A 16,607-nucleotide genomic window follows, 5' to 3' on the forward strand; every position below is an offset into this window, starting at 1 on the left:
CTCATACCTAACGTTACGCAGCACAACAACAAAATTAGCGTCGGAAGCGAACACATCGTCGTCACGCCAGGCCAATACAATCTTTCCACTTTGCAAGCTCAGTTACCCAAAGGCACATACCTTTCTCAAAATTCGGTCACGCACAGAGTGGAAATCCTATCCGCGACGGAGACCGTGGACCTGGGCACCATGGGAGAACTTTTAGGTTTCGAGAACGACACAAAACTCGAAGCTGGCATCAAGCACACAGCAACCAACATTCCTAAATTCTTGGCCATAGAGACTCTGAACGTACACTGCAACGTGGCGGAAGGTATGATCACGAAATCCTCGGACGGATTGTTAGGAAGTCACAAGCAGACGGGAATCATAGCCACTTTCAAACCAAGTTCCGAGTTCATGGAACCGATCATCTACACGCCCTCTTCGCCGATCTATTTTCCAGTATGCCGCAACCGCATAGACGACATAGAGTTGGTGGTGACGAACGAGAAAGGAGACGTGGTGGATTTCGCAGGTGCCACTACGACGGCCATCGTGGAGATCAACGTGTAATAAATAACCATACATGTAAAATGGAGCAAATCGAAAGTTACGAATTGCAATCTTTCCCTCCCAACCGTCGCACGTTCGCCAATCTGAACGAAGCAAACAGGGAGATCGAATACGACGTGGACGTAGGCGACGGGTTCATTCATCCTCACAGAGCGGACCTCTACCTTCAATTCGACGTGGTGAAGAAAGAAAGCGGAGACGCGTTTCCCGCAGCAGCAAACTTGATACTCGTGGACAACTTCGTGCCTCACCTGTTCTCGCAGGTGGAGGTGAGAAAACACAACACCGTCATCGACAGAATAGATTATCCAGGCATCACGTCGACGGCAGTGGGAACTTTGAAATTATCCAAAACGGATGCGGCGTACTATCAGGCGGGAGGATTCGAAGCGGGGACCAAAATATCGACGAAAAGTCACACGGTGCTCTTTCCCATGCGTCTGCTGCCTGGTTTCTTCTCGGACTACAAGGAGATCATGTGGAAGGGAGGACTGAGGATCACGTTTCGAAGAGCGGCCAAAGACAACGACGCACTAATGCGATACGCTACTTTGGGTCCGGACGGCACCACGCCGATAGCCAACACTTTACCCGAAGCAGCGAAATGCGTCATCCGGAGCATGGAATTGAGAATGCCGGTGGTGGAATACGAAACAAACTACGCCCTCAAGTACAAAGCGGAGATCTTGAAAAGTCCGCAGGTGCCGATTCACTTTCACGGTTACCAGTGCGTGCAGAAGGTGGCGTCGGGAAGTCACATGGAATTCGACGTGACGACGCAGTTCAACAACATACAGTTCGACATGCCAGATTTCGTCGTAGTGCTTTTTCAGACCGGGCGCGATAACGATCAGGAAAAAGATTCCAGCAAGTTCGACGACTGCAAGATCAAGAACGTTTATCTGAAGAACGGTAGGAACGAAGTGTTCCCGCGCGAGAATTACAACCTCGACATGACCAAAGACGATTACCTCAAACTTTACGAAGCTTACACGGCTTACAAACGCGTGACCGAGGGAAGCGTGGACATGTACTACACGCCCAGCGAATTCAAAGCACGCAGGCCGATGTTCGTCATCAATACCACAAAAAGAAAGCAGGTGGTGGTCAACGATCGAACCAACATCAAGATCGTCTGCGAGTTCCACGACGCGCTGCCTGCCGATACTCTGTGCAGCGTCATCCTGATTGCAGAGAAGTCTTTCGCGTACGACGTGAAGAACGAGAGGGTGACGGAGCAGTTTTAAAAAATTCGTAAGAAAAATAAAAGATAGGTTAAGTTATATCACGTAAGATCGTGGCATTCGTACCAGGTGTGAGTGGGAAAAAATTAGATGCGGTGAAAATTGCATCGTCAAACGCTATAAAATCAACAAAAAAAAAATCGTCAAAATATGCTACCACTGAGGTTAAATGCATAAAAAAAAGCTCGCCAGCTCCTTGCTTTAGGTTAGGTTAGACCAAGAAAAAAAACCTTGGTGATTTTTTTTGAGTAAGGTGTTGGCAACACTGCAAGAAAATGAGGCTTATGCCTTACAAGAGCAAACCATTAAGGCGAGCCTCACCGAGTCTCACTCCGAGCCCCATTTTCGGTTGGTGAACTGTCTTTATGGTCCTACTCTAAAGTAGGTCAAAACACGTAGAGGCTCTCGTGTAGTTTAGCACGAATAAAAAAAATAGATGGGTTAAGTCATACCACGTAAGATCGCTCTCGTGTAGTTCAGCACAAATAAAAAAAATAGATGGGGTTAAGTCATACCACGTAAGATCGCTCTCGTCTAGTTTAGCACGAATAAAAAAATAGATGGGGTTAAGTCATACCACGTAAGATCGCTCTCGTGTAGTTTAGCACGAATAAAAAAAATAGATGGGGTTAAGTCATACCACGTAAGATCGCTCTCGTGTAGTTTAGCACGAATAAAAAAATAGATGGGGTTAAGTCATACCACGTAAGATCGTGGCATACCTACCAAGTATGAGTGGAAAAAAAAATGAGTATAGTGAAAATTTGTACTAAAACATCGCTAAACGCTAAAACATCGACAAAAAAATTGTCAAAATATGTCAAAAACTGATATTCCATTCATAAAAAAGGGCATACCTACAAAGTATTATTTTGAACCGGCCCAATTACACTACTTCTCAGATTTAGTATAAGTATAATTATTGTATTAGGTAAAAACAAAAGTCAAAATGCGAAAATGGGAATCTCTGAACCACCCTCTTCCATCCTACATTTTCTTCAATTCCCATAATGATGCATATAACCTAGATATGTAAAAGAAATCGGAGAGCATCACAGAGTAAGTCAACGAAGTAACTGGCTTTCTTGTTTCGGATCAGACTTGTACGAACCGACGTAATTTGTGTAAACTAAGTGAAGGCGATTCACTTCCTCGACTTCCAAGACTGTCTGTCTCGTATTTTGAAAGTAGCCACCCACTGAAGGAATGAATGCACTTCCCTGAGTTTCCAAGGTCTTTGCGCGGACAAAACATAACCAGATGTCAAAGCAAGATAAGTTTACAAATTGCGGTGTGAAACCATCTCCCTCCCCCTCCTCCGCTCCGAGCGGCACATGACCGGTGCCGCAGATGGGAGCATACACATTCAGAGGGTTGCTTGCCCAGAAACGACAGCAGCACCATAAGCGGAAAATCCTCGAACTTGCAGAAGGCGTGGGAACTAAATACTTGTCTTTCTTTTAATAAAATTATGCAATTTCTGTTGAAAATATTGTACAAACGCTTGGAATTATCTATATAAATTCACGACACTAAGATGCACAATATTGAACTTAAATGCTAAAATGGTTTAAAACTCTTCAAACGCCCCATTTAAAGCTGCTTTCAGATCCAATTAATGCTGAATTTCCAATTTTTTGTACGCCAAACTAGAATCCCAAATTGATTTTTTTATCATTACATCACTCCGTGTATCCTTCTAGAAAAGCCTTGCAGAGTATCATCGAAATTGGAAGCATATGTTAGGAGATTTTGTCAATAGAAGGAGAAGCAGTTTTCAGCTGTTGAGAGAAACATCCAGCCGAGGCTTAAGATCATCTTAGCTGAATCGCCGGACGACAAAAAGAAAAGTCACACGCGGTCTGTGAATGAAACTAGTCAATGCAACAACTAGCACAAGCTGCAAAGGGGAAAATTACGGAGAAAATATATATTTAGGAAAGAATGAATAAAGTAGCTACTATTCTCGGAAAGGGGGTAAATATGGTATATCATCTTTAGTCATACGATTAATTGTATTTAAGTGATTAAAATCAATTTTGAGTTCATTTCCATATTCAGCTTCATAATGTTCCGAGTTCAATCAAAATATTCGTTCTAAAAATAAAAAGATGTTACCACGTTAGGTCTCATTATGGATATATACTTAGCATTAATTAAAGTACATTGTATTGTTCAAATCTTGTGTAGAAGTCACGCTCTTCGTTCTTTGAAGCAGACGAGATATTCAGTGAACGTGGTCTTCATATAAAACAATGAACTTCTCTCACTTCAAATCAATATTTCAACATTTTCAAAGATAATTTATTTATCTTGAATACAAATAATGTTGTCAGACATCGCCATGTATAACTATAGCCATCCCCGCAATAATATTATCCCAAATCGCACATATCTCCACGGACGCCACCATCTTGCAAGATCTTGTGCAGACGAAACGAGTCAACTTTTCCTTAACTTGCTCCAGCTGCAAGATGGCTGTAAGCCGTCCGGACGCCTTCACTACAGTACCTTCACTCTGCAAGACGTGACGTCAACTTCCGCCCGCCGAACGCTAAACGTGCAAGATCTTCAAGCCGACTTGAAGTCGTCTGGCCCGCCGAACGGGGCCATTTTCTTTAGGGGTGTACGGGATCCCGAAAAGTCGGGACCGGGATCAGGAAAAAAGAAATCCCGTCCCGATCCCGACTTTTCGGGATCCCGAGCAGTCGGGAAATACCGAATGGTCATTTTAAAAAGGCGTTAATTCTCGACGATTTCTACATTGTAAATGTCTGGAACTTAACGGAAATTGTTAGTTTTTTTACCAGAAATGTAAAAACAATCACTTAAGGTGAAAATGACGTGTAGAATCCGAGATTTCAAGAACTTCAGGAAATTTCGAATATTTCCCGTCCCGAATGTCGGGATTTAAAAAAATTCCCGTCCCGACCCAAAATATTCTGCCCCACACACCCCTAATTTTCTCCAATGAGATGCTGAACATAAATTCTTCATTTAGTGTTTTTTGGAAAGTTACCATCTTCTGGAGATAGTTGTATATTTGAAACACTGCAAGCAGAAGACGGGAGGAAGCCACAGGTGAGAAAGTAGTGTCAACAAGTGAAGAAGTTTGAGTGTAATTTGTTATGTTTTGTATTAAATAAAGGAAATGCAGTTAATAAAGGGACATGCAAAGTGCATAAATGAAGGTGAATAAGAGGAGCACATATTTGTAAAGGTAGAAATAGCGTAAATATAATGTTACCCATGTTTGCAAACAAACATATGTTTTATCGAAACATATGGACTGAGGCGGATTTCGATTTCTTCACACACATATAACACAATTGGATAAAAAATACTATTATCACATGCCTCAGACAAACTATTTTGTCTGCGGTTGTGAATGTTTCATAATAGAGATATTTTGTATACATGTGTTTTTCTGTTTCAATTAAATGTGGGAAATCCATAAATTTATCGATAATAATCAATATTTATATATTTTTTCTCAAGGTACACGCTATGTATAATGCAATGCCAAGAAGCGAAATAACAACATGGAATTAGCAGAAAATCCTTCTTCACCAACGGAGAGAACCGCAATAAAATCTGTACCTTCTTTTGGTCAAGATCTCTCTGAAGTGCCACCAGCATCAAGGTATATTTCCATCATTAAATTATTCTTAATATTCACCATTATCATCACAAATATTCAGAATAATTTAATTATGCAACAGAGATGTTCCAAATATGAAATAATTTCCTTTGACAATGTGCTTATGTGTGCATACTTCATGTAAAAACATTCCATAGAAAATATGATTTTCAACTGTACATTGTGCCATGAAAGATCATCATAATCTTTATTCAGCCGTTGACCCATTTTTTCATGGGTATAGATCCATACTAGTTAATAATACATTTACTAGGGTCAACAGTAATAAATTCAATTTAAGGAGAACTCTGGTTCATTTCTAAATTTTGATATTTGTTATTGTACAGATTATTTTGTATTTACATAGTGTAAAATGGAATTCTAGTGCAGGTTTTGTTATTGTAGTCTCAAGTCCAAATTTGCTAACAATCCTAGCTTACCAGAAATTTGAACAAATAAGAAATTGAGAATGTAATTGTTGGAAATAATTTGCAATTAGTGATATTCTGCGTGAATAATTTCATCCAATAGTGTAGTTACTAATTGAGGTAAGAGTCTAGTTTACGTCCTTTTCCTAAGGAATTGGTGTCATATATTGTTGGAAAGGTTATTTTATAAGGAATTCAACAAAGTAAATCCCAAGGCGAGGAAAAATTTCCTGGAGGAGAAAATCGAGAAAAACCGATGTTGTCTGGATATGAGTGATTGAACGTACTGAGGACATTTTTCGATGATGAAGCACATATTTAGGGGTGAAATGAGTGCTAATGGAACCTAACCTAACAGCCCTAACCTAACCTCGTAGGCATACCTCGTTCCCGTGAATGGTTAGTGACAGAAAGTGTAAAATGAAAAACTTACTTACCCTGCGGATGCCGGAGCGCCGGCTGTCTGCTAGCACGGTTTTGTAAACGGGCAAGAAGGAGTGTGCAAGAAAGACGTAAACGGGTAAGAAGGAGTGGGCAAGAAGGACGTAAACTAGACTCTAGCCCTAATTGAGTTTCAAAGCCAGCTGAAAAATTTCAGTGCGTTCGAATTGAAGTTTTTCTAAATTTATTGTTTTTAGCTTCTATGTGGCATATAGTGTACATGTAAACTAACCATGTGAGTTTTTCTTGTATGTACGCATTGCTTGCATTATAGAATTATTTTCCTGTAGTTAACGGTTATTACAAACATAAGAAAACAGTTTTTCTTTGTGACGTTTCAGGAGAACACACGCTCCTTTCATCAGACATTTATTTTCATTTTGACTAAAGATACAGTTATATCAATGGTTAGTCAAAATGAAAATAAATGTCTGATGAAAGGAGCGTGTGTTCTCCTGAAACATCACAAAGAAAAACTGTTTTCTTATGTTTGTAATAACCGTAAACTACAGGAAAATAACCATGTGTGTATATTTATAATATTAGTTTCCAGTGTTACTGTCTTGACTACATAATTTCCACTTGTATGTTTTTTAGACCAGGATGGAGGAAAGCTATACCAAGACGATATGTAGTAGCAATATTGGCATTTCTTGGATTCTGCAATGTGTATGCGCTAAGGGTGAATTTGAGCGTTGCTATTGTAGCCATGACAAGCAACTACACTGTTATAGAAAATGGGACACAAAAATTTGTAAGTTGCCGATTTCTATAATTCTTTTCAGAACTTAAGTGAATATCTACTCATCTACATAACACTAATAGATGTGTGTTCTATTGTACAACTTTTGTATTGTGTAGTGTATTTGATTTAAAAAGGTAAAGAAGGTATACACAGGAAAAAAAACTTGGACGAAGACTAGGACAATTATGATGATTTAATGTAGATTGGAGTTTTCCCTAAAATTCTCCTTTAAATATGGGAAAATTTACACAAAATAATTTGATATCCCATTACTGGAAGGATAGAATTTCAGTAGTGAACTTATCAGCTTTTTAACATGGAGTGTTGACGATTCACAAACAAATGTATTATCTATGAGCATTGAGTAGATCTTCAAGAGTACAATAAACTTGGAATGAAGTTGTTTCTTTTCTAGCCATATTTATATTTTTATTGTTTATTTTCAGAAACAGGACTTTCCATGGAGTCCAAAAACTCAAGGCCTGGTACTTAGTTCTTTCTTCTATGGCTACATTGTGACTCAAATACCAGGAGGCTATTTGGCCACCCAAATAGGAGGAAAAAGGATGTTTGGTGTGGGGATAGCAGTTACAGCTATTTTTACCTTATTAACTCCTTTACTAGCAAAGGCTAATGTGTACCTCCTGATTGCAGCTAGAGTTATTGAAGGCATTTTTGAGGTAAGTTATGCATTACGTTTCATTCATTTAGGCATAAATGAATATTATTTATAGTATGGGTTCCTGCCACTATCAATGACTGTTCTCGAATGTTTCGGTAATTTAAAATTCCACTGGATAGGTAGAAATGTTAGGTTATGATCAGACATGTTTAATAGACATTGTTATCAGAATATTAAAATTTGCCAAAATCAGTTTTTGACATGAAATTCACACAGGAATGTGAGAAAAAAATAAACTTTGGAAATACTTTCTTAATTTTAAAAACAATCAGTTTCAAAACCATATTACTGCACTGAATTGCTACATTTTACAAACCCGGTGTTGCAGTGGCTGGCTTACACGGGGACCACGAAATGTTCCAATATATTCACTGAAATGACACTAATGAACACATGGTTTTAATACTTTTTGCACAAAAATGTTTCTGAATTTGAAATGTGTGTTTATTTGTTAGCTTAAGGCAAGCAACCTAACCACACTAACTGAGCGTTGCAATTGTTAGATAGGCCTACATTCTGACTTGGACGCCGCTGAAAAATCTTGAAACACTATAAGAGTGCTGTGAAACGAAAGAGTTTGGGAACCCCTGTGCTAAGAAATAAATGCATTCATTCACACCAGAGAGGCATGATGCACTGGACGTGTCATTGTTCCTTGAGTGCAAATCAGACAACCCATGTTTTGAAAACTATGCATGGAGCCTTTGTCTTTTGTTGCATGTGCTCTGTGCACAATGACACTGAAAAGGGTAGATTGTTGTAGAGGCTGGGCCCCTTCCATCCCTTTGAACTTCATTTGACCAAAAAGCGGAATATAATTATTTCACTGCATGTTTCTATACATAACTGCACGAAAGCTTTTTTTCAGCAGAGGTACCTGCCCCCCAGTTCAGAACATTCTGTGTGGAGAGGTGCCACTTGTCATTTCAGTGCAAAATCTCTCTTATGAATACCTAACATACTACATGTATGCACTATGCAAGCATGTAAACTATTATTTATCGTGTATAATAATGTCAAATGTTGCCGCATCTGCAGAACAAATTTTCATATTTTGCCTTGAGACACTATAAATTCGTTCTTATCTATTTTCCAATAACTTTCCACAATATCAGTACTTGCAGCATGAATTTGCATTCTTCCTGTGCAGACCGTAGACCCCATGTAGTTTTGTTCAGGTGAGTCATGGCAGTGGTATTTGAAAGTACAGTTTAACCTCGCTAATCTGTACCCCAATAAGCCAAACTTTGCTTAAACCGGACAGGCAAAAAAAAAAAAAAAAAAAAAGAAAAAAAGAGAAGCAAGGTTTCAAATGTAGCTAGAAGTCAACAAGTGAAATTCCCTAAGAAAAGGTAGTCAACCACTGATGAAATTCTCTTTCCCACACATTGTGCTGTAATAGTGTATTTAGACGTATGCCCTTTAAATACACCATAATAAGCTTGTTTTGTTGCTATAAATGGAGTTTTAATGCACATTCTACTGTTCTTTTAAGTTATTTCAGTTAATCCGGACTTTCGTTAAACTGCTCAACTTATCCCTCCCCCATTAGTCCAGATTAATGAGGATTTACTGTAACTAGAAAATGCTAAATAACAATATCACTGATAGGTGCAGTAAGTACTGTCGAAACAATGCCAGTAATAGTATTGCAGTTCAGTGTGTCTAATGTATTTTCCACACTGTCACTTCACGTATGACATGGAAATTATTTCCTCCCCCCAATCCCCCACCTAATGTAGCAGCTGTAGGACAAGATGAGTCCCTTGTGATTTTTTTTTGTTACTATAGTGAAGTGTATATATCTTTTACAATTTTTCATAGGGGTTAATATGCATATAGTTTTTTTTTCATACATGGAACATCTTTCTGACACATACTCTTTAACAAGTGTCTGTCTTCATTTCAGGGTGTTACATATCCATCAATCCATGCTGTGTGGAGCAGATGGGCTCCACCATTAGAAAGAAGTAAACTTGTCACATTAGCTTTTTCCGGAAGCTATTTTGGTACAGTAATTTCATTACCAATCTCAGGATTGCTAGCAGAATCAAATTGGGGTTGGCCATCAATATTCTATGTATTTGGTAAGCAAGGAAGCAATAACAAAAATTAAGAAATAGTGTACTGACTTCTATGTAAATATATGCAAACATTCATTTTTTTTGTCTATGTAGATTAAGGTGTTAATAAATGCAAGTTTGTAATTTGGTTCTATCATCATTATCTGTAATTGTAGTTCTATACTAATTTTCCTTTGGTTGTGCTAAATATTGTTAAATGAAACTGACCTATCCCATGCTGCAACTTGCACTGTATGACAATAACTCAGTCCATTAATCCTTGATTGTGCTAATGACGACAAACCACTAAACAGAGCTCATTTACACCTCAAAATTTCTAATTATGTACTTGAAATATTTAATATCAGTTCTCTGTGCCAGCCATACATTTCATTGGCAATTTTCCCCCATACATGTAGCTCCGTGCCTTGAAGGCACATTTAGGTGATGTGGGGGTAGGGCCCCACACATTGTCGATCTCATCCATTTTGGAGGTGATCTGATCAGCACCACGCTCCAGCCACCTTTACTGCCAGGGTTACACCCATTGCCGGCCCCCGTGGCATAGTGGTTAGTACATCGTGCTGCAATGCCATGGTCCTGGGTTCGAATCCTGGCCTGGGCATGGATGTTTGTGAGTGTCCATTCATCAATTTCATCATATCATCATTCATACTCATCTTCACAAATTAGCCAAAAGTGGCACGAGAAGCGAAGTAAAATAAAGCAGTTCAATCAATCAAGCAACCAAGTACCCATTGATTTGAGGCTGGGTGGACAAGGCCGGGTAAAAAGAAAAAGGTAAAGTGTTCCCCTGTGCATAGCACCACGCCATGAAGGCGTATAGGGGGTGTGGGGGTAACGCCCCACACTTTCTTGATCCGGTCGTGAGTGGGGGTGATGTGATCAGCATCACGCCCCTGACCGCCTTTACCCCCCAGGGTTTCCCCCAGGTACCCATGTTATTCGACGCTGGGTAGGCGCCGGGGCCGCTTCCACCGTTAGAAAAGTTCCCGGATTTGAACCGGCCGGGGTTCGAACCCGGGACCTTGAGCATGGTAGTCAGACGCGTTACCGACTGAGCCACCGCTGACAAGGCCGGGTCTCCCCTCAATTTTCCAGATATATTATTTGTTATTGACTTGTGGAGAGTGTTTGTGTGTTTTTGTTTGTGCGCAAACATGGATAGGCTACAATTAAATCACTGCCATAGTGCAAACATGGGCGTCCGGAAGGGGGGGCCGTGGCCCCCCCCTGGAAAACGAAAGTCAACCTAAAATTACATATTTCACAGATATAATTTAATTTCAGCCACAATAATGTGTGTTAATTATTGCACGAACATGATAAATTCAAATTTAAGCAATGTTTTTTGAGGGATGAACACTATTATTGGGGAAAATATGCCATGTTGGCCCCCCCTGGAAAAAATATCTTCCTTGCCCCTCCCTGGAAAAAATCCTGCGGACGTCCATGAGTGCAAAGTATTAAAAAAGATGTTGTGGAAGTTATTTTTCCCAAATAAGAAATAGTGTACTTATGTGTTGAATTTTTACTGACAAAACATGGAACTTCTGCAAAGTTAATAGCTGCGTTCTTCTTTCAGGTGTTGTGGCATTGCTGTGGTGTGTTGTGTGGTGGCTTGTTGTGACCGAAACACCTCAAGAGGACCGTGAAATCACAGAAGAAGAATTAGATTATATCAGGGCTTCTATTGGTCCGGCAGCAAATCATATTAAGGTGGTAAAGTATCTCTTTTTGGTTGCGGGCAATCACTAACAGAATTGGCTCGTCACTTCTAACAAATGCAAATTACGGTATCCCCAATAAGTTTTTAGTGTATGGTGCTATTCTCTGTTTTAATATATGTAAAATAAAAATAGTAGTTGCTTGAAATTATGAGGAATGCTTTCTTCAGACACTTATGAATGCTGCATGTTTTGGAAGCTTGAGCATTGCCAGACATTTCTGTAGGTATTCGGTGTGAAATTAAATAGCAGAAATAATTCTAATAATCAAATAACAATTATTATTATTATTGTTGAATTTTCATTGTATACTTGGTTAGCTTTTGCTTTATGCGCCACATGAGTAAATATCCAAGATAACTTTTTGTGATTTTTTTTTTTTTTCCACATTTCATGCTGTTATTGTACAGAAATGCACAGTCATTATAATTATTTTCACACTTTTCAATAAAAATCTTTGAGAGGTAGGGTAAATTTTAGTCATGAAGTTTGCTTTGTGTGGCGTGAAAATCTTATTTTTTGATATTTTTTCTTGGTTTAAGTTGTACAATATGAGGACATGAATTTCTGGCCTGGTTCCTGCATTTTATACTCCATATTTTCACTAGCTAATATTTTAATGTGGTTATTCTGTTGGAATGCTAATTAACTGAACCAGTGTTTGAAGTGGAAATAATTAAGGGGGTGTTTGAATGGTTCAACATTAAGACAATGAAGCAAGGGGCGATGCTTTACGCAAATTTTCTTACTTGGTGAGGGGTAGCATCCCCCTGTTTTCCCCTTCTGTTTGAGCACTGAACTGAATTTATTTGCGTTATCGACTACCACAATTCTCAGCTTTTTCCTTTTTTCTAATATTATATTGATGATCTCCATTTCCAGGAGAGACGAGTGTTCAGTTCAACCCCCCTCCCCCTTTTCATGATGCTTATGCTTGGAAGTAAAGTATGCATTGACTGATCTGGTTAATTCTTATGTACTTGTCATATCTAAGAAATATGCTCAGAAATGATTGCTGGGTTAGAATATAAGTGAAGTTCCTCTCTTTGTACTATTTTCCAACCCTGCACTTTTTGCCATCTTTCCTTGTTGCCTTCTCACACTCTCCACTCCCATGGCCGTAGGCAGGAAAAAATTTCGGGGGGGGGGGGTTCATTCATAATTGTTCCCATGGGCGTCCCCAGAAATTTGAATAATAGAAATAATAACAATAATTGCACAATAATAATTAAAATTTCATAATAATAAAACAATTTTATTCCATAATAATAATACTACTAATAATAATTATTATATTATTGTTATATCCTTGAGGGGGCTTACTCAATCCACAATTTTCTTTTTGCTTTTCTTTACGTTTCATACAGTGTGTACTGAAATGCACAATTATTATACTTCGTCATTAAACTTTAGATACCTTCAAGAGAAAAGCTTTAAAAGTTAGATGGAAATTTTAGTCATAAAGTTTTTGTTGTTTGACTTTAAAATTAAATTTTTGGAATTTTGAAAAGTGTGGAACCAGTTATTCTTTTTAAAATCTTAGCGTGGTGATGGATTGTAACCTCAATCGCGAACGTAATGCGCTACAAAACTGGAGATCCTAGGTTTGAACTCCTATCAAGGGGGATTTTCGACTTTATCGGACAGGAAATTTAAAAGCTGGAAAGGGAATTTTGGGACAATCATAAGGGAATCTTCAGTCTATATTCCTTGTGACGCGGGAGCAACACTGGAAAGATGACAACAGAAGTGATAATGGAGGGGTCGCCGGTGGGCTACGATTCTGAGAATAAATCCTGTTTCACTCAAGTTTCAGAATTCCAAATGTATGAAAATTCTAGCTCGATCGTTTCAACATTGTCTCCATGTATTTTTGTGATGCTTCGAAAAAAAAAATTAAAAATTTGTTACAATTTTGTTTTCTGAACTTCCATGAATCCAACATGTCAGAAGTTTCGGGGGGGGTTTGAACCCTACAAACCCCCCCTCTAAATACGGCCATGTCCACTCCCTGCTTTTTCTGCCTACTTTATGGTATTTCCATGGCCCTTCTTCCCTCTAGTCCCCATTCTCTTCATATGCGTAGATAATCTGCTGTATTCATCCCTGCAACTTCATTATGAGGCCATTCCTTGCCAAATGAACTCAATTTGAGCTAATTTACAACCCGATGATCTCAAATTTTCATATTTTTTTTTAATTTGAAAGTACCACATTAGTTGAATCAAAACTGCAAATTTCTGTGTTTTCTTGTTACTATTTGATTAAGAAATAAAAAAAAGGTACATTTTCAGAAATTAAAATTGTCGTAACTGTTGTTCGTAGGGTTGAGACTGGTGTCATTATAAGGCTTTTGATTTAGGCTGCAGTTGGATACCAAAAACAATAGTGTGATGATAAATTTTTGATTGTACAAAAATCCAAGGTAGTTTCTGCTTGTATGTGTGACAAGAATTAAAACTTTTTCCAGAATGTTGATCCTCCTTGGAAGCGATTTGTTACTTCCCTTCCTGTGTGGGCTATAATGATTGCTCACTTCAGTGAAAATTGGGGCTTCTACACATTACTGACAGAACTCCCAACTTTCATGAGAGGTCAGTATGAGATAGGGTAATATTATAACTAATATTCACTTAATCCTCAGGCGGGCATGCTATTTTTTATAACATGAGCAGGCACACGGGGGACTTTGTCTCCCCAGCTGTTACTCGTTCAAAAATTTGGTTGTTTTACTTTTATAATTGAATACCTTTATTTAGACATGTTCTTACATTCTTTATTTGTGTCTTTGATTGTTTATTTTTTATTTATTTCTTTATTTATTTTTACTCATACAATGAAAAGTTGTTCTTATATTATATACAGGGTGCGGCAGTGAAATGGGCAAATTTGAAAATGCCACCAGAGATAGAAGTTTATTCACGGTAACATGAAACAAATACAAAATGAAAGCACAATACTTACAAATTGGATGAACGCTTAGAAACATCGTGCATATATACCCTGTACCAGCTAACTGTAGACCAGGCGAACGAGAACAAGTCTGCGCAAGTAGTGATGCGAGATGGCCCCACCAATGAACAGTGAGAGAAACTGGATTGCGTAATGGGAGACGAGTTACCTGATTTCTCTGTTTTGCTGTGTAAGTGTTGCAAACTTTTGAAAGCGACAATACCGTACGTACATGGCAAGTGGATCGTATTTTTGTCTTCAGGTCCATACGCTTGCTTTAAGAATTTCTTAGGGAAATATTACGGATAAAATAGCAAGTGTAAATTTTAATAAACCGTACATTTAGCATATGGACTAAGGTCTGGACTGTAAGACTGTACATGCCATGAAATTTCTGTACATGTACAGTTAGGACCGTATGGTTGGCAATGCTGCACTTTCACCACTCGATTTCCCTCCTTCTCCTCCTCTGCTGCTATGCACGGCCCTGCTCCACAGTTAGCTGGGAGCACGGCACAGAATGTCCAATTACTTGAAAATGACATAACGCTGGTGTCCCCCATTTTGCATCACATACATTGAAAGTTGTTCACTTCCACTTCTCTTCCTCACAGTATTATCCGTTTCCGTTGATTGCATGAGAAGAAGGAACTGGATCATTACATGCGAGATTAAATGAGCATGAAATGCACGCCATGCGGCTACATAACTAGTTGTTTTTGTAAACTCCTTTACAGCAAATGCGCATTGGTCACCGGTCCACAACACCATATCGATTGAACACCGTTACCAGAGTAAATGGTAAAGTTTACTTTTCAAAATGGTAGCACTCCAGTTTTCTTCTTCCTCGCATAATTTGCTATTTCTAGGGTAGCCAAATCGCCTTTTTAACTGGCACACCCTACATATGTATGTTTGAGTTTATACATATTTCTGGTATTTATTTAATTTTGCTTGTGAAATAATAAAATTCTTGCAAACGTTATTCATGTCTTTGAGTTTACAAATGTTTTTTTTTTTTTATTTCTTTGCACTCATGCAATAATAAATAAGTTGTTGTTCTTACATAATATATTTGTATCTTTTAGTTTACACATTTCTGTTATATTTGTTTATTTTCTCTTGTACAATAATAAGGTTCTTACGTACTATGTTTGTGTCTTCGAGTTTAAAAATGTTCATAAATGTGTATTTTTTATTTCTTTTCATGCATACAATAAGAAGTTGTTGTTTCTTCAATAAATGGCATGATGAATCAATAGAAATATTAAATAAAGATAAAAATTCATTGCTACAATAGTGATTGGTCATAAAAATAATGATACAAAAGCAACCAAATAATAATAATAATAATAAAAATTAAAATTTTAGTTACATGAGAAGGCATGTGGGGAAACTCAGTCACCCCAAGAATGGAAACGAGCCTGTGGTATGTAGACAAAGGTAGACAGAAGAATGGCACCTTCCTTCCTCGGTAGCAGAAACTCCAATGGAAGAATACGAGAGCGCATGGCAGGGTGGCACTAGTCATGTCTCGACACAGTAAAAAAAAAACGTGGTCGTGGCGTGACAAAGTCCCTCAGCATGCACGCTGGAGGGTTAAATTTCTTCTTATACCACATGCTGGATAGAGATCCTCATACTCTTACCTGCTGATGTGCAAGGCAAAAAAAAAACCTTATACCTTCTTTCTACTCTATTGCTCTCTTGACAATGCAGATGTGAAACCTGCAAAACATTGGATTTTCAGGGTGTTATTTTCTGCTGTTTTCGGCCTTTTTTAAAATTTGTTTGTTTGGTTAAATCAAGAAGACAGGTGGGCAGGCCATGTGGCACAAATGGGAGAGGAAAGAATAGTTTACAGGATTCTTGTTGAGAAACCTGATGGTAAGAGGCCAGAAAGACGACCAAGGCGACGATGGAGGGATAATGTTGAAATGGACCTAAAGGAAATTGGTAGGGATGGAAAAGAGTATATGGATCTTGCTCAGGATAGGGACTGTGTTGCCGCAGCCATGAACCTTCGGGTACAATAAGGCTAGAGAGTTAGTTAGTTGTTTGTTCCTGGACATCAACAAACAAGGGCATATTGTAACCAATTGTTTGTTT

The 16,607-nt window shown here is 38.5% G+C and overlaps 1 protein-coding gene across 1 annotated transcript; it reads left to right on the forward strand.

The window, feature by feature from the left end:
* Positions 1-4,864: 4,864 nt before the first annotated feature.
* LOC145988651 (sialin-like) lies at positions 4,865-14,160 on the forward strand. Its single transcript, XM_083123708.1, has 7 exons — positions 4,865-4,880; positions 5,298-5,442; positions 6,906-7,062; positions 7,500-7,733; positions 9,645-9,822; positions 11,405-11,541; positions 14,017-14,160. Exons 2-7 carry the CDS (start codon positions 5,342-5,344, stop codon positions 14,158-14,160), a joined length of 951 nt encoding a protein of 316 aa, XP_082979834.1. The 5' UTR covers positions 4,865-4,880; positions 5,298-5,341.
* The last annotated feature ends 2,447 nt before the right edge of the window (positions 14,161-16,607 follow it).

This window comes from Lepisma saccharinum, chromosome 1 (assembly GCF_977018435.1).
Source record: "Lepisma saccharinum chromosome 1, izLepSacc3.1, whole genome shotgun sequence".
NCBI lineage: Eukaryota > Metazoa > Arthropoda > Insecta > Zygentoma > Lepismatidae > Lepisma > Lepisma saccharinum.